General features: G+C 39.8%; 3 protein-coding genes across 7 annotated transcripts in view; 2 read left to right on the forward strand and 1 right to left on the reverse strand.

Annotated features, from left to right (window-relative positions):
• stx1a (syntaxin 1A (brain)) overlaps positions 1-3,094 on the forward strand; it is a 50,911-nt gene extending 47,817 nt beyond the window's left edge. The window contains exon 10 of one of the 2 annotated variants that reach the window (XM_029446556.1): positions 562-1,769. In XM_029446556.1, the coding sequence (XP_029302416.1) occupies positions 562-639 (78 nt within the window). In that variant the 3' untranslated portion in view covers positions 640-1,769. Of the gene's footprint in view, positions 1-561; positions 1,770-1,802 lie in introns of those variants that run through there. The other variant, XM_029446555.1, reaches the window with a different exon arrangement.
• A 541-nt stretch (positions 3,095-3,635) lies between these two features.
• LOC115017511 (caspase-1-like) lies at positions 3,636-11,253 on the reverse strand. 4 transcript variants are annotated; one of them, XM_029446013.1, is made up of 10 exons: positions 11,118-11,210; positions 8,934-9,032; positions 7,558-8,626; positions 6,055-6,339; positions 5,833-5,906; positions 4,912-5,088; positions 4,581-4,830; positions 4,312-4,449; positions 4,112-4,221; positions 3,636-3,995 (listed from the first exon to the last, which is right to left on the reverse strand). In XM_029446013.1, exons 3-10 carry the CDS (start codon positions 7,562-7,564, stop codon positions 3,891-3,893), a joined length of 1,146 nt encoding a protein of 381 aa, XP_029301873.1. In that variant the 5' UTR covers positions 7,565-8,626; positions 8,934-9,032; positions 11,118-11,210; the 3' UTR covers positions 3,636-3,890. The 4 variants fall into 4 exon arrangements, with proteins under 4 accessions (XP_029301873.1, XP_029301871.1, XP_029301872.1 ...); XM_029446011.1 differs by lacking the exon at positions 8,934-9,032 and having other exon boundaries at positions 11,118-11,253; XM_029446012.1 differs by lacking the exon at positions 11,118-11,210 and having other exon boundaries at positions 8,934-11,090.
• LOC115017509 (rab5 GDP/GTP exchange factor-like) lies at positions 10,338-18,175 on the forward strand. The gene is made up of 9 exons (XM_029446009.1): positions 10,338-10,473; positions 11,162-11,355; positions 11,491-11,663; positions 12,049-12,218; positions 12,747-12,828; positions 12,937-13,069; positions 13,165-13,256; positions 13,369-13,625; positions 15,446-18,175. The coding sequence occupies exons 2-9, from the start codon at positions 11,183-11,185 to the stop codon at positions 15,875-15,877; spliced, it is 1,512 nt and encodes a 503-aa protein (XP_029301869.1). The 5' UTR covers positions 10,338-10,473; positions 11,162-11,182; the 3' UTR covers positions 15,878-18,175.
• The last annotated feature ends 660 nt before the right edge of the window (positions 18,176-18,835 follow it).

Here is an 18,835-nt window from a genome sequence, read left to right on the forward strand (position 1 = left end):
ATGCTAAGCTAAGAGAACCAGCTGCTGGTCCCAGCTTCTCATTGACGCACATGAGTGATATCGATCGTCTCGCGTTACTCTCGGCTAAAAGCGAATACATTTATCTTCCAAAATGTCGAACTATTCATTTAAGAATTCACACATTTGGAACATCTTAAGGGCCGTCGATGAAGGGGTACTTGAGCTCGTCTGACTGGGCTGTGGGGTTACAGCAGACAAGAAATGACTGAAAACAAATGGTCAACAACTCATAAAGAGGGTTCTTCACTGGGTTACCTTCATTTAACAACCTCCACCACCGTGGAACAACTCTGCCACCTCTTGGTTACTATATATAATAGCACTGAAGAGTAGGGGAATTTCATACATCACATGACCCCAATCTACTACAAGCATCATCTACAATTATTTCCCCACTTATAGTCAAGACTGTGCACCAGAACGTTTCTCTTTCTTTCTTTCTTTTCCTATCTTTCCCTCTCTGTTTCTCATTCGTTCTCTCTCTTCATCCAAAGATTCATTATCTGACCCTATGCCTTCCTTGTTTGTCCACCCATCCAGAAGGTGATGCTGATAGGAGGTTGTATTGCAGCATGTCTGACCGTCCTCATTATTTCCCTCGCAGTTGGACTCAGTTAGGAACCTAAGAAATCCCTACAGAGCAGACAGGGCAGGAGGTGATGCCTCCCTCTCAGGGGCCTATGTTCATAGTGGGCTCTGTATTGTGCAGTCACTAATTGCTCGTGAAGTAGGCAGAAGGCTTACATTACTGCTCTCAGGGCAGTCCAATGTGTCTCTGAGCACTCAAATATTTTACATGAACTTTTACATACATTTTACATACACTGTCAAAAACCTTGAGGCTCTAACTTGTGCTGTTTGTGTCATGATTCACATGCTGTACCTTTGTCGTGCGCATGTTCTGCAGCGTGTTGAAGCTCTTTGCATGTTTTTTCTACAAACACAATGCAGATATGTGATTGTGTTAATTGATAATAAAAATAAACGTGTCTTGAATCAAAGAGCGAAATCATTTTCAAAGCGCATTTACCTCAGCACAGTTCATGAACAGCCAGCCTCGCACATACTTACAGATGAAGCCTGATAATGTTTCATGAGTCATGATCACTATTTCTTTAAAATTATGAACTTTTTCTTGTGAGAAGCATTAAAGGAATACTTTGACAATGTGGGAAATACACGTTGGACATTGGCTGTTTATGAATACATGCTCAATAGACATGTTTTACGATGTATCTTTGCTTTAAATTCCCTTTGTGGATTTTTACAGAAAAATGAAACAATCCTGGTGAACATCGACTCAGTATATAATTCATACGGCTTTGATCTTATTTCTTGAGGTTGCTCAATGCGTTGCTGTCTGCCACGTTTCCCTCTTTACTGCCACCAGATGGTGCCAAGGTTGAGGATTCCCATATTCTACATGTAGTGGCTTTAAATATGAGAATGCTTCATGTTTGTGGCATGTGTAAATATACTGTATGTTGTTTAATGTGGTATGAACAAAATGCAGGAACCAAAGAGTTATAGTTTTAAAAGCAGAGGATGTGGAAATGCTTCTTAACCACAGTCACACTCCAACAACATCATCAGATACATTTCAATCAAATAGTCTTTTTTCAGATTTCTGCAAATCTGCTTTTCTTCTAAACTGCATTTTGATCTGATTGTTATACATATTGTAACGTGTAAAACTCAAGTCATATATCTAACATGTTTTCCTCTGCTCCCCATTTGCTGCCACGGATGACTGTTTATATGTTCTTGTTAACATTTTACAGAAGAAAATTATGATTATTATATGCTGTGTGATTCTGGGAATTGTCATTGCCTCCATTGTTGGGGGAACTCTGGCCTAAACATCAACCACAGTCACGCTACAAGACACACAGCCGCACACACAATAGAGCAAAAACACGACAGTCACATTTTGAGTTTCCTGTTTTCATGAATGCAATCTATTACATGTTTAGCACAAGGTGCGTTACATACTGTACGAGCGATTCTAGGCACGCCGTACAGGGCCAGAGGTGTTTTCGCATGAGTTGCTATTTGGTAAATGTGTGGTGCTGCAAACTGTTTATCTGAGTGTTGAGTGTTGTCAACGATATAATGATGTTTCCAAAAGTGAATTCTTGAATGAAAAAAAGTTACTAAACGATGTGTAACACAATACTAATACATTCCAACTTCCAAATATGACACTTATTCAGTTGTAATGTCTATTTTGTGTTGTACAGGCAAAGTGCCAGGACACTAATCTGCAGTGTTTTCAAAGCCACGTTATCTATACACCACTGTTTATTTACATCTTTATCTTTTCATGTTCTCTCTCCAATGTGCTCTACCTCCCTTCAAAAGCTCTGCATGGTTTAGTTCACCGTGAAGTGGTGTTTTGTTTTCTATTGCAAAGGTGAAAGAAGACCCGTTGGATATTTTGCTTGTAGAATCATCACACTGCCAAACTTTTCTAATGTTATTTCTCATAGTTCATGGAAGCAATGTTACTAAACTTCATCTGGCCTTAACCAGTTGTGCAGCATTTCTGACAGTTGCTCCATTGTTGAGTGTGATTTGAATATGTGGGTGTTTTCATTTGTAGCTTCATGCTTGAACTTGCTGAGTGCGAGTTGTGAGATGAGAACATGAGTGCTTGATATTAGCCACCTGTGTCTTTGTTTTGTATAAAGTGTGAACAGACACTGTAACACTGCCAGTATGTCCAAATAAGCTGTTAAAATGGAGTCTAGTCTGGTTTGGATTGGTAATTATGGTCTTTAAGTGAACCCCTTGTTTTATGTATTTTTATAAACCCCAAGCTTTAAACAGAGCATATCCTTCTGTCAAGCTACTTCACTGTTTATTTTTATGAGTGAACATGATGAGCCAGTGAAAGCATGAACTCAAAGTAGCCCTGTAAAAGACTCTCATATCAGACATGCACAGACTGCAACCATGTTACCATGTTGCCTACTCAACGTGTTGCCTTTGTGTTGTAATGTGATGACATGCTTTTGTTTGTTTGATTTGAGTTTGTTTTGTTTTTCAAGTAAAGTTTGTCTGAAAAATCACATTCAGAGTTTGTGTGTTGCTTTCACAGAAACGGGATGTTTCTGTGAGTCCGTTAAAGGGACATTCTTGTATTTTATAACCTGGTTCTTATCATTACATTACATTACAGGTAATTTAGCAGACGCTCTTATCCAGAGAGACTTATAGAACTAACTACAAGGACAGTCCCCCTGGAGCAACTCGGGGTTAAGTACCTTGCTCAGGGGACACAATGGTGGCAGCCCTGGTATTAAACTCACAACCATCTGGTTTGAGTAAGTAACAACAAGTGTTTTATTTTGAAAAGAAGTTCATTGGATGGTAAAAGGCTGACATGCCAACTGCTAAGTTCATGTTTCAAAGTCTGAACTTTGTGTTAATTGACCTAGATAAATGCTTTTGTGCATGCTATATGTGCATGTAGCTACAAGCCAAGGAAGTTTATTTGGTAACAAATTGCCTAAAAGAGCATAACAGGCCCACAACAGCAGTCATTCCCAACCAGGCCCAGCTGTTGGCAAAAATAAATAAATAAAACATTTCAAAATACATGGAGTGCTAAATGGAAGTGTCATACATGATTTTAATTTCTGATTTTAAACTTAAGATTAATACAAAGCAGAACAAAAGTTATTACAATGTCAATATAGCACTTTAAGGATCAACATAAGCTTCTAGTGAGATTAATTATTCACTAAATCCATATTATAGTAATTCATCCATAACAATTGATCTATTCACCAAGTAGCACATCAAAGACATTACAAGAATATAATGTGGCTACAAGGCACAGCCGTGAATCAGCAATGGATCCTGCCTCAGAGTCCTGGAAAGAAGTAGAAGCGCTTTGTCAGAGTGACTCTGTCTTTGGTCGCCATCTGTCTTCTGGTGTTCATGGCAAAATCTTCAAAGCGCTTCATGACCTGTGTGGTTCAAACAAACAGTGTATGAAATTAAGCAAGACTAATACAGCGAGAGCATCATCATTACTGCTCACTATGTGGTGTTGCCTCACAAACTGACATTTCTTTCCACTTACTTTTCTGAAAAGTTCTTCAATGTCATCCTTTTGAGCGTCGATCTTCAATACCTCAACTAAATACTGGATGAGTAAAGACCCAAGATCTCTTTGTCTGTATGAGACAGTATCTGGAGGAGAAACACATATTTTGTTTGTATTATATAAAGTAAGTATCAATCACTTTAGAATACGATTTCCTAACATTTAAGGTAACTGACCAGGGGTGCAGGAAAGAAGAGAAATGAAGTCTTTTTCTTTGTTTACAGCTCGCATAGTATCCTCCTCGAAGTTTTCTTCAGCAGCAGACGCATCATCACAGAACAAAGCATCTCTAACGAACACTGATCCTCCCTTCTCTGAAACACACGCGGCATGTCTTTAATACAGCGCATGAGAGCCGGGCTTACTTAAAGACAACAATCACGACATTAGCTGACTGTTAAATTAATTTATATTTATAGTATCTGTGGGAATAGATGAGAATCACCTCCTCTGCAGCCCTGGATGATGATGATCTTGGGTTTGTTCTGCAGCGCGGGACATTTCTCTGGGTTCAAGTGCATGTAAATGTTGTCAATGAGGAACTCATCTGGTTTCTCATCACCAGATATATTGTTTTTCCAGTCGACACCGAGGACAGCTCCCAGTTTCCCGTGAGACATGATGACCACCATCACACTGTCCGTCTCTTTGAGTTTCCTATGTTTTGAGAACTCAATTACAGCATCATTAATTGCCTGGGAAGCACAAAAAGTCAGACATCAGTTACTCTATCACTAAATCCACCAGGCAAAGACGTATTTATTTTATATAAGTACCTGCCCTGTGAGGTTTCGGTGTTTCACCACCTCGTATCCCAGATCGTTGAGCAGTTTGTCCATGTTCTCCTCGTCCTTCTCAGCTCCATCTCTGTTCATGTTCTCATTAGTAAACTTAATATTAGTGATTAGCAGGGCCACACGATACCTAATGGACTTTTGGGACACAGGGTAAACCTGAAAAACAAATTTAAAAGGAATAACATGAGACAAAAATGTACCATACAGCTGGATAATAAGAAAACTATTATTTCCTACTTGCCGGGGGACACCTCCCTGCTCTCTTCCTTCTCTCCCTCTCTCTTCTTCTCCCTCTCTATCTGTATGCATTTATGTAAATGTATGTTACTAACTCATCATCCGGGGTATCATCCCCGGAGTGTCTGTCTCTCATGTGGCAGGTTGCCATCTGATAAAGTTTACGTCAGGATCATGAATCGTGACAGCGCCTGCTGACCTGGTCCTGCTGGACACCGGGAAGCCTTTTTGACATTTTCCTGGATTCATCCAAACTTTCTATTTCTTTTTTTTCCAACACTACATAATTTTCTGTCAAATGTTGTATTTGTACTATGTTGTTTATCCTGTACACACGACATCTATTGCACGTCTGTGCGTCCTGGGAGAGGGATCCCTCCTCAGTTGCTCTCCCTGAGGTTTCTTCCATTTTTCCCCTTAATTATGGGGTTTCTTTTAGGAAGTTTTTCCTTGTGCGATGTGAGGGTCTAAGGACAGAGGGTGTCGTAACCTGTACAGTCTGTAAAGCACACTGAGACAAATGTATAATTTGTGATATTGGGCTATACAAATAAATTTGATTTTGATTTGATTTGAAACAACACCTTTCAATCAAGGAGAGGTAAACTGAGACGTACAGGAACCAACTTTATTCTCTCGGTATGGATTTTATGATTGACTTACATCTCCAGCCTTCATTTTCTCCTCCCAGGAGGCCTCGCTGGTTGCTCCTTCCTTCTTCATCTGTGGATCGGCAGCTGGGAACGGCAAAATAATCCTGCTCAAAACAACGTACTTCATTTTGTGTATACTGTACACCTGTATTCATGAGCATGTCAAAGTGTAATATTGGTTTGAAGCAAAGTAGGATGGCGGTCTCTCTATAGCTGAAATATGTCAGCTCACCCGGCTGAGCAGGTTGACCAGAGGACAGTCCCAGTTCAAAGTGAAGTTCAGCATCTCGGTCTTGAAGGTGATCGATCATTTTCCTGCTGGCTAAGTCTCCCTTCATCTTCACCGTGTCAATGAGCGCGCGTGCTTTGTTTGCTCTGCTATTGTTCTCCTCAAGTACTGAGTCTTTCTGGCCATCGTTCAGGACACGATCTTCAAGAAGGTCGTCCAGGAGCTGCTTAATCAGTTCATTGGACACCTTTTCGACAAACTTACTTCTCACCCTGGCAAGCTCCTTATCTAAAAGAGGCAAAAGAACATCATACAACTTTAAAAGTTTCATTTCAACAGGGGTACCGACATTGAATACGACATTAGGAATATGTTATTTAGCATACTAGCATACATTTATTGATATACATGGGGTGGACAGACTAATAGAGACATAAACTACATCCTCCAAAAGTATCATAAAGTCGGATCAAAAGCTGTTTTTAACTCAATGTGAATGCATACAATTAATTTATTATATAATATAAATTATTAAAATACATTAAGTGTATCTATAAGTGTGAAATAATGTGAGTTAAGTAAGTGTGTGTTATAAATAATTAATTGATTATCCATTAAGCATTAACTAATCAAATAAACTGACTTGGACCTTTTTGTGAGCAACAGGAATAAATGATCCATCATGCATTAAATCATCATTGTGCCAAAGTAAGCATGTGTCTGTACCCTTGTTGTAAAGAAGTACCATAAATCTATATATTTTATAATAATTAAAGCACTCTAGAAGATAGTGAACTGTGAGTAAAGCCTTGTTTTAAAGTCTACATGACGGGCTGACTGGTTTGTGCCCGACCTCCTCGCAATGTAAAAAGCATACACCACGCCCATGGTTTCCTTAATTCACTTTATCAGACAAAAACTTAAATATGCTTTTGTGACAATTTCACATTATAGTAAAACGTATTAAACCATAAGTGACGTTTGTATAAGTTTACAATCAGAGGACAGTTATGGGCTCGCCAACGTATTTTGGACTTTCAGCTCCATAAAGTCGCGTTTATAGTTTGACAACTTATTCTAAGTACAAACCCTTGAAATGACATAGAGCCGGCTGTAATGTAAAACACATCCCAGTCGTAGCCTCATCCAAATAGATCGAAATAATGGATACTTAAATATTTTTGATGAGGCTGCATTATATTGTTTTATCTTTCTTTGTTTCACAAATGGCATAAACAACAGGACTGAACAGGATGTGAGCGCCAGCAAAGTGAAACTAATACGTGGTGGCACACAAAACTAAATCAACACTTTTCTTTGACAGACTTTTTCTTTATTTTAAACAAAAAAAGTTTAAGAAACCATATTTCTAACCCCCATCTTCCTAACGGCCCTAATAGCACATATCACTTACAGTAAATACAGTTCGAGTATAATTACGCTTTCTGTCTGATCGCACCAACGCAATGGTTACTTGTAAAGTGCATCTCGATGGTGAACTCTTACCTGCCATTCCTCAAATTTCGTATCACACAATTGAATAAACTGAAATGTGCAAGTTAAACGTGAAAGATCCCCAGTATCCAACAGCCTGTGTGCAGGGAGGTGCGCGCGGGTAAAACTGGTTCAGTACATTTACGACGTTTCCGGCTTTACGCTGAGCAACCTAGATAATTGAAGAGGTGTTAGAGTTTTTGCTTTTTTAATTTGCCCAACATAAACCAGACCACAGGATAGTTCAGCATGTATGCAGCTGCAGTTTATGAAGTTTTTTTATAGGGTGTGAGTATTTACCAGCATTTAAAAACATATAATTTAAAGATGGGTTAAATGTTCCTGTCAATATCAAACAGATACAATGTGTCATAGAACAGGATATATGTATTGGCTATACAGCCAGAAAGTTTTATTTGTGGCACAATCATGATCAAATATGCGAGATGTCACATGGCAGTTAGATCAATTAAAACAACAGTTAAAAATATAATTGTGTATTGCATCATTCCCAGTGCACAGTGTAAGTGGATTTAACTGATCAAACATCGCTCTACTCTCCCCACTCTGAAGCTAAAAAGGTTTAAAAATATCACATTTACTAAAATCACAAGTAGGAGAGAGTGTGGTAACAATGTTATCAATTGCACCTTTAAGTGTTTATTTACACACACAAAAATAAAATTCTTGTCAAAGTAAATTTTAAACATGTATAATGCCTGTTATGTCAAAGGAAATGTATCCAGATCTAAAAATGTGTATTAAACATGTTGGTGATGTGCCAACATATAAAACCACGTGAATCATTTAGCTAAAGATTAGCCTGAATGGGGCAAAGTCAAGGCATCAAGGCATTTATGAATGAACCTTGTGTAGGGACAAGAGCCAGCTTACTTGAATTTTTCTGCAATAAACTATACCTATTTTTTACATTTGGCTGCAGACATGCTTCTAACCTTGCATGATATGGAATAATGAGCATCTTCATTCTTCTTTTTCTCGGTCCACAATGCATCAGCAGTATGTGGATGATCAGTTCTGCTCCTCGCTGAGCAGTATTTCTTTTTATTGTCAACAAATCCTGTGAAAAGACCAATGAATCGAAAGGTTTCTGAAGGTCTAAAGTAGAATCGTATAAAATGCCATGAAAGTAATGGTTAGTTACACTGTAACAAAAGGAAACATCTGGCTTGTGTGTTCACATGTGAAACAGGGTGAGGAGGGGGTGCAAAAAAGACAGATTAAACTATGCAATTAGTACATTAAGTAAGTCTATTTAGAAATACTTCCACCTCGACCAGCTACAACATTAAATGAATCTTTACAAGTTAATGAAGCAGTATGCTTGATAATATAACCATATGAAAGGGGCTATTTTAAGCTAATACTTGTGTCATTCTTCCGCTGCTGCTGAGTATTTCTCCCCATCAAGAAGATTATCCAGGAGCCTCTTTTCACACGAGGCTCACACTCTGCTTAGAATAGACCTTAGGAAAAGCACAGCTGGTTGAATTCCATTTAGCCGTTTCAGGGGTGTGGTTTTATAGCTTAGATGGTTCACTGTCACGACCTACAAGGACACTTGAACACAACATTTTATGAGTAACTGTAATTTTCTTGTATGACCAGTGCCTGCTGAAGAAAAAGGTCTATTACATGACTCAAGTAGTGGCCTCGTCTTCCATTTATCTCCATCTCTCCAGCGGATTTGTCACTTTTTGCATTCAAATCTAATCTATTTATACAGCCCAATATCAGTGGGCTTTACAGACAGTACAGAATACGACACCCTCTGTCCTTAGACCCTCGCACAAGGAAAAGCTCCCTAAAAGAAACTCCACAATTACTAAGGTGAAAGAAACCTGAGGGAGAACAGCTGAGGAGGGGATCCCTCTCCCAGGACGGACAGACGTGCGATAGAGGTCGTGTGTACAGAATAAACAACAAAGTAAAAATGCATCATCTATGTGACAGAAATGATGACGTAATCGTATTTAAAAATAGAATCCAGGATGATGTAAGCATCTTCCCGTTGCCTGTGCGTCAGGACCAGGAGTCAGGCGCAGCCACGATGATGATCCAGACGCTGACGTTGCATTGCTCACGTTGGCCTCGTTTTCACGTGAAAAAGTAAATTTGCCAGACACACAGCTTAACACGTTTGATGATCAAACCTTTTTCATATATTTTGTTTACCCGATTGGTTATCTTTTTTTGTGGCTTGTTTTTATTTTATTTATTTATTTATCTTTTGTCTCCTGATTTTCAGTAGATGATGTTATATTATAGCGTTATAGCTTTTGTAGTATAGCTTGTTTTCACTTGTGTTATAGCTTAATTTGTTGTGATTCTTCATTATCCTATATAATCCCTGTGCTAAAAAAATGATTTGTATTAAATAAAACCTTTGCATGTAGGACATAGAACAGGAGACTTGGACACCACCCTCTGGCCAAGTTTTACAGTAGCACACTTCACCATGACAAACTTCAGCTCTTATAATTTACAGTTTGGTTACTTCACCCTGTAGACGAGCCTTGCAACACATTTAGGGAGTCAGTTTAATGAAATTGGGATCTAAAACGGTGCTTTTGAAAAGGGTTGTTTTTTTGATGATGTTTTTTTTAATGCATATACATTTGTTTTGAAAGGTGCATGTCATTATTTGTAGCAAAATAATGCCATTGTATTGACAATCTGGGTAATAACGTTGTCTATTGCTATGTGGTAACGCTAGAGGGCGACACTACATGTGACCTGATTTGGAACGTACCAAAAAGAAACATCGAGAAGGAGAAACAACTGACAGACAAAATGGCCGAGGGACGAAGCTAGCGGCTTGGCTAATGTAAACATCCACCAAGAGTAGACTGGAGCTGGAGCGACGATATCGTTACGCGATAGCTTCTTGACACTGCGAATGAGAGTGTATGTTGACACACAATTCACGTAGCCAATTTTGCATCTTTATTAACATAACGGTAATTCAGCTAGTTCGCTTAGCTACATAGGTTAGCTCTGTAATTAGCTTAGGTAAACACTGGTAGCTAGCTGTAGATTAGCTTGTAGATCGCGTTTTTTGAGTACACTTTGCCGTGCGGACATACTTATCTAAGGTTACAACAATATAACCGTATTTCAGAATGATATGTGAATAAGAGATAAAGCTGTTTTGGGAGGATATTCAGTTTTAGGTTTACTGCTCTGTCAGTATTGTGAGAAAAAGCTGTCAGCTCTTAGCTAATGCTAACAAATAGATAGGTCAAAGCTGGAGACATTCCGTTTCACCAGATGTATTGCCTCTAAAAAATAAATGCAGTTAGAGCCGTAAGGGCCTTAATTAACTTAATTTCTTTTGGACCATGCTACAATAAACTACTGTAGCTTTATCCTAAATTAGCTGGGTCTGATTAACGACGTGGGGCTTGGACTTGACTTTAGTTACGAGTTAATGCTGAAGAAAGTTGCAGTCTTGAATGGCACATTTAATGGATTAATGAGCAGCGGGACGTGTCTCTTATACACACGACAATGGACCCTTTTTTTTCCATTGCATTGCTGTTCGTACTTACTGTTTTGGTTGTTAAAGTGTTGTGTCTTCTGGTGCCTCCAGCAGTGTTTCTGACTTTGGAGAAGAATGATGAGCCAGCGACGTGGGATCCATCTGGACCAATCAGAGCTGCTTTGCAAAAAAGGATGTGGTTTTTATGGCAACACTGGCTGGCAGGGCCTGTGCTCAAAGTGCTGGCGAGAGGAGAATCATCGAGAAAAGCAAACACAGATTCAAGAAGACTGGGCACTTGCTGAGAGGTTTGTCTGTCTCTCTGCGTCCTATGTACGATTATTCCTAACAGACAAAATACCGTGTCTTTCGTTCCTTTACCGCTTGATTTGTCTGTCCATCTGGCAACTACTTCAGTTATACTGTCGTCTTCCCCCCCCCAGGCTGCAAAGAGAGGAAGAGGAAGCATATGCAAGCAGAAATCAGAAGGCCCAATCACAGCCTACCATCACACCCTTCGGCAAGTTTGAGGAAAGAAAAACTAAGGAGAAGTCCAGCAAAGTCAACACAGTCACCAAGTTTTTTACTCCTTCCACAAAAACACCACCAAAAAAAGGTACATACTACTATATACATGCTCAACTGCAAGAGACGCTAGTCATTTATCACATTTTATTTCTAAAGTTTTCATTGCTGTTCTTGACTTGACCGATAACTGTGTCTTTATCAAATGGCAGTAATATTTATATTCAATTTTCATTTTGCTTAACCTGACCTGTTCAACTGGAAAACATTAAGCCATTAACCCAAAACCCGACTGAGGTCACCTACTGGATATTTTTGTTGTTTGTGTTTTCAGTTCAACCACTACCCTAGATTTGTATCTCGATACCTTACACAGAGTCTGGTTAAAATAAGCTATCAGCGTGTGGTGCAAAGGATATTAACAGAAAATAATGTTTATAGTTTTGATTAAAGTAACATTAAATGTCTTCCCCCAGATGTTCCTTTTGACAGTCACTCCGGCCCAAGCTCCTCTACAAGCCGGCATTCCTCTGTGGACAGTGACCGTGCAACACGAGAGCTCATTGATTTTCTTAAGCCCCTGAAGTCTGGCAGGGAGATCTTCAAGCAGTGCAGGGCCTTCACTGAGAGCATGGTCTATAAGCGGGTGAGCTAAAGTGGATTACTCATTATGTTTTTGTGTGTGGGTGAAATAAGCTTTTGTGAACCATTTCATTTTTATGAATGGTCTGGACAACCTGTGGACAAAATACTTTTGCTTAAATAAAATTTTAGTTTAAGAATGTGTTTTTACTTAAAGTCAGACAGCACTGTTAGCGATACCGATTGTCAAGTCATTGCGATTGCACCGCGTGTCTACTTTCCACCAGTGTTTTATCAGTGATGCTGTTCCCTGTGAGATGCTAACTGTCACACACTGTTGCCTCAAGTGAAAACAGGTTTTTCTTAATATATATATAGTGGGGAAATATGCACCTTCAGTCATTGCAGAAGTTTTTAGAAATTCACGTTGTTAGACATTTAAAATTGTCTGATAATTGACGCATTTAAACAGACAACATGAGTGATGATGACATAACGTTCTGCGCTTGATTTCGACATCTGTCCCGATACAATTAGTGTATTTTTAAGGTGAAATTAAATCTGGAATTGTTCATTTCCATTCCTTGCTCAGGACATGGGTGCTGATGAGCTGTCGGAGTGTGTGCAGGACTTCTACCAGAATCTCTCAGACCGCCTCCACACCCAGTTCAAAGGTACTGCTTAACTCTTACACTTTAGAAGAATATAATCAGTGCTTATCACCAACATTATGCAGTGTACAACGCTCTGTATATCTTTGATCTCTGTGCTTCCGTTCCCAGGTTCATCGGATCATGTAGAGAGCGTAATGGATGAAGTGGAGAAGTACATGATGACACGTCTTTACAAAGAAGTCTTCTGTCCTGAGACTACAGACGATGAGAAGAAAGACTTGGCCATTCAGAAGAGAATCAGGTAATGCTTAAATTCGCTACTCAAATATACGTTCTCTGCATTCTGAAATGGCTACATCTTACCTAGAGTGAAATCGCTGTTGTGTTCTGTTACAGGGCGTTGCATTGGGTCACCATTGAGATGCTGTGTGTTCCTGTAGATGAGGACATCGCTGAGGCGTCGGACAGTGTGGTCAAAGCCATCACAGGTGAGTCTTAATATTTATACAGAAGGACCTCGCCTCTTCATCTTGGCAGTGGAGATCCAGTAAAATCAGATTAAACCATTTCTAATCTTCTCAAAACTTTGCATCCTTTCAGATGTGATTGAAATGGATTCAAAGTGCGTTCCCAAGGAGAAGCTGGCGTGCATCACTCGCTGCAGCAAGCACATCTTCAACGCCATCAAAATCAGCAAGAAAGAGGCTGCGTCTGCGGATGACTTCCTTCCCACGCTGATCTACATTGTGCTGAAAGCAAACCCCCCGAGACTGCAGTCCAACATCCAGTACATCACCCGCTTCAGCAACCCCAGCAGACTCATGACGGGAGAGGATGGTTACTACTTCACTAATCTGGTGAGGAAATGTGTGTGTGTGTGTGTGTGTGTGTGTGTGTGTGTGTGTGTGTGTGTGTGTGTGTGTGTGTGTGTGTGTGTGTGTGTGTGTGTGTGTGTGTGTGTGTGTGTGTGTGTGTGTGTGTGTGTGTGTGTGTGTAAGTCTCCATGTTTCCAAATAGTGGTGGTATTGTACTGACAGGTGTTTTTATGATTCATTTCCATTCCATTTGACGAGTTGACTAAATAACAGAAACACTTCTCTGTATAATTTAATACAGTTCAACAGTACCACTAATTACATCCTCCAAAATGATCATGAATATGAATCAACACCTCCTCAAAAAAACAATTATAACCTCCATGACGGTAGAGTTTATTGTGGAACTGTGGCACATGGCTTGTGGCTTTATTTTGAAAACCTGTGCTTCACTCTGGTAGCAAAGTTGGAAAAGGCAGATTGTGAAAAAAGAAATGACAGATTAAATAAAAGTCTACTAAAAACCTTTGTCACAAATTACTTAATGGAATTACTGAATGTCAAAGTTGATGGGAAAGTCTTTTAAGGCTTTAAGTCAGGGGTGGAGAACCTCTGGCCGCTGGGCCGTATACGGCCCGCGAGACCATTTGATCTGGTCCTCGAGGTCATTCATGAACACGCACGCAAAAGTAACTAGACGGCAATATTTTAATCGGGCGATTGACTGTTTTTCCTGGCCACGGTCAGGGTCCTTGAACACAACACGAGCGGAACGTGCCATCACGTGGTCACGTCATGTCAAAAAACTTCAATAATAAACAAGACGGTCGTTGACATCAGTGAACGCAGCGTGGCGAGTGTAAAACAGAAAGGTGGATGCAGAATGTCGCACTTCCCAGGAGAAATGGACGAACGATTATTTCTTTGTGGAAGTAAAAGGTCAGTGTGTCTCGTTTGTGCCGACGTACTTACGGTGATGAAAAATAATCTCGAGCGTCATTACAGCACGAAACATGTCGAACTGCACGAGCTGAGAGGACGAGTGCGTTTGGATAAAGTTAACGCTCTTCGGCGGAGTTTGGCCCAACGAACAGCTCTCTGCAGAGCGTAACATACAAACATGGACAGATAGAGAGGTAGACCACCACACCAAGAACAGACTGTTCCACCACTGCTGTGCAGTTATCACTTTATTTTCTATCAACCACTTTTTATTATATTATTTTGTACTCTATTTAATTATTGTGTACTGCCTTTTTACTTCATATGTTCTTTAGCTGTGACAAGATACATTTCCCCGTTGTGGGACTAATAAAGGATTGTTTTCTGATAAAACAGAAAGATACATGGATAAAAAAGTTGCTTTTTTGCATAAAAGAAAGGTGAAATGAATGAGCTGCGTCTTAAACCTTTTTGCAGAGGTTATGAGTTCAATAATTAGTACGGCCCTCGAAGGATGCTTGTAAATAAAAAATGGCCCTTGATAGGAAAAAGGTTCCCCACCCCTGATTTAAGTGGTCTTAAAAACAATTAAATATACTATTGTTAAAAAATAACGTCATTACTCTAACCCATTGGCGATTTATGCCTAATGATACGAGAGACACAATAGAGGGATGACAGGAAATGAAGGGAAAGAGGTCAAAAACTGCTTTTAATTTCCTAGTTTTGCAAGTATATTGTGGTTATGTTCACCAATCCAATTCATATTAAAACGTTTTAAATCTGAGTGGTTGAGACATGTCAACTGTCCAGCAAAGAAAAAATGTATTTTTTTTATATTTGTGAATCTGATTCCCCAGACGGATGACATCCATAAATGAGATTTTCTTTTAATGACCCTCCACATCCCCTCTCCCCAGTGCTGTGCAGTGGCCTTCATTGAGAAGCTGGACGGCCAGTCTCTGAACTTAAGCTCTGAGGAGTTTGAGCTCTACATGTCGGGCCAGGCATCCCCAAACTGGCCACAGTCCAGCGAAGCTTCTTCCAGCTCCACAGGCAGCGCGACTCTCAGTCAAGTCCACAAAGGGCTGGACCTGTTAACAGGGCTCGGGGAAAGGCAGGAGAGGGTCATGGAGAAGGCTCGCCAGCTGGAGAGCGACCTCATCGACTGGACGGACGAAGTGGAGCAGAAGGTGCAGAGCGTTCTGGAGAGCTTTCCACCAGAGACACAAAATCCTGCTGCAACCACTGCGAGTGGGACAACTTCTGCAGCATCATCGGCAATCGACTCTGATAACGTTGAGAATGAGCACCTGCCCCCGCCACTGCAACCGCAAGTGTTTGCTGGTTGATGTGCAGAGCTCTGCTAAATAAAATATAAATCCTCTAGAGGCTTTACTCCACCTTCCCCCTTCTCCCCGCTGTTAAATGTTGCTGTCCGTGTGCACATACAGCAGCCATCTGATATGGATCCCATTTCCACTCCGGCCATCTCTATTCCATCCATTCATAGTCCAAGAGGCCCTGCAGTCACACAACTATTGAATTAAATAAATAGTTTAGCATTTAAAGAAGCACACCAGTTCCTTTTCACGCAGAGAGTTAAATGAGAAGATCATTAACCGCTCTCATGTCTGTAAGGTCAATATAAAGCTTAGAGTGAAGGGAGAACGGCAGCATGGCGCCATCCAAAGGTCGCTAATTAACACGTTATATCTATATATATATATATATATATATATATATATATAAAACGGAAGTGTAAAAACAACAAGTATTTTGTAGCCTTTGGACAGAGCCAGGCTAGCTGTTTCCACTTGCAGAGCTAAGCTAAAGTCTCTCAGCTTCAGCCTCACTTTTGAGCTAACTAACAAAGATTTGGCCCAGTACACTCCAAGCATTGTGTCCTGGTTGCAATGGATCCGGTGCAGCACCTGCGGTGAAGCACTCACTTACTCTTACAGTTTCAGGATAAGCAGATTTGTACTGGCATCCTTGACACAGCCATGTCCTATGGTGTTCCCAGGCTATTTGGGAAATATAACTGACTGTTGCTTCCTCCAAGTGAGATGTGCAGGGAAACCTTCCACAGACTGGCGTCCAGGAGACATCCTGATAAGGCTGCTTGTAATGCAAAGAGCAGACTGACTCCACTCCAAGCTCTTCCCGAACACATCTGTTGGTCACCCACAAGGCGTCTTCAGTACCTCAGTTCTTCTTCATCCTTTATTATTGTAGTTACATTTGTGCAGATGGGATAAATGGTTGGATGTCATTTTGAGACATATTTTCTGTCTTTATTCATAACCTTTCAGAGCAGGTTTTTGTTTATTATGTTGTGACGTCAGTGGATGTAAATGGACAATTAGAGGCTCAGATGGACATGCAGAGCCTAACCTCTAATAAACTTAACAGGTCAGTCAAATATCTTTTTGGCAAAGGAAACGGAGAAATCTGAATAATGCGAAACTTAACTTCCCCTCACTAAAATAACCCTCCAGCTCATGCTTGTGATCTGTGCTGTACTTTCTGTGTATTTCCCTGTCTTTCAGAGAAATATCTGCAGAGAAGGAGATGAGTGTGCGTGTGTGGCCGGTTGTGAATGCGAGCGTGTTGCATGGACATGTTCCGTAAATGTCTGTAAATCATTAAGTCCTCCCAGTGTGTGTGTGTGTGTGTGTGTGTGTGTGTTTATGGATATTGTGGTCTTGTTTTCATGGCAGACCTCTCACTCCAGTCATAAGCTGGATGTACAGAAGTGATTTTATTTTTCTATAGAGTGGCAGGTATCAATTATTTTGGATGCAATAGGAGACATTAATCCTGTAATATTTACAGTAGTACTCTTGTTAGAGAACATTGCTTGAAGATCTGTTCATTTATATTCTCAAGAGGGTGTCATAAACATGTCTCATCATTAAAAAAAGAAGAAATCCGTCTTTAGGTGATTTGTTTTGGGTTGCTCCGTTGGATTAAGTAGGTAAGAAGTCAAAGATCTTGCTATTTCCCAGAATCGCATGTCATAAGGCCCTTTTGCTTTACGAGTGCAGAAGAATCAACATAACCAATCGAATATATTTTGAAGCACTTTTCTTCTCTATGATTTTTTAAAGCTCTTATTTCAGAAGTACATTTAATGAAGGAAGTAGTGGCTTTATTTGTTTGAAAGAATGAAGGATGGTTGGTGAAAACAGTGTTGTTCAACTGTGTCTTAGTATTTGGCAGTCATGTAGCGGAAGAGATGTTTGGGATAGTTGTAATCTGAAAGGCACATTTTCTTTTCCCTTTTGCTCATGAGCTAAGATTTCCTTATGTTGCTAGATTTTAATCTTTTTTTTGTTTTACACAGCACGTATAGTCCGTTTGCAGTTGCTGTCCAATTTTAGTTTGAGAAAAGGCTTTTAACGCAAACTTAAACAATAGCTTAAATAACTTCATATTGCACTGTATGCAGAAGCCATTTATCAGGTATTTTAAGGAAGTTTAAAACATCATCTTTGTAACCTTATAGGTTTGTTATTGTATCATATGGGAGAAAGTAACTCAATACTGTCTTTTATTTAAATGTAACTTATTGGGGCAGTATTGGTTTATTTGCGTCTGTGGGTGTGCGATGATGATGATGATGATGAATAAAAATTGAAACTGCACGTGCCTTTGCGTAGTTCCTGTTTGTCATGTAGTTTCACATGACTCACGATTTTGCACGCTAGGGTTGAATAAAATAAAAGAGTTGGCACATTATGGTGGATAAATGAAAAGGATTTTAGTTGTAAAAGTTAACAAATATAACATTATATATTATGTTATATTGTACATGATATAACAGTCCATAGTCAGCTGTATTGACTACTGTATAGTCAAGAATAAAACCCTAAAAATAATGAAAGCTTTGAATGACACAGTGGCACAAACACTATAAAAGATGTAGGAAATGAATGAGGAATTTAAAATGAATAAAGTTTTTTTAAAGGTTATATACAAATTCATTACAGTACCTTAGCGTTAGTCTGAGTATTTTGTGTATCTTCCTAAATGACTGTAGTATGAATGTCTCTGTGTTACTGTTCCCCAAGCTGTTTGTTGAAGTATAAAGAAAGAAATTCTTACTAAAAAGACTAAGTTTGAACTTCTCCCTTTAAGTATTATTGTAGCAAACATCCATCCATCGTCTACCACTTATCCGGGGTCAGGTCGCGGGAGCAGCAGCTCCAGTAAGGAACCCCAATCTTCCCTTCTCCGGGCCACATCTTCCAGCTCCGACTGGGGGATTCGAGGCGTTCCCAGTGAGGAGATATAATCTCTCCACC

This window comes from Cottoperca gobio, chromosome 13 (assembly GCF_900634415.1).
Source record: "Cottoperca gobio chromosome 13, fCotGob3.1, whole genome shotgun sequence".
NCBI classification, from domain to species: Eukaryota; Metazoa; Chordata; class Actinopteri; order Perciformes; family Bovichtidae; genus Cottoperca; species Cottoperca gobio.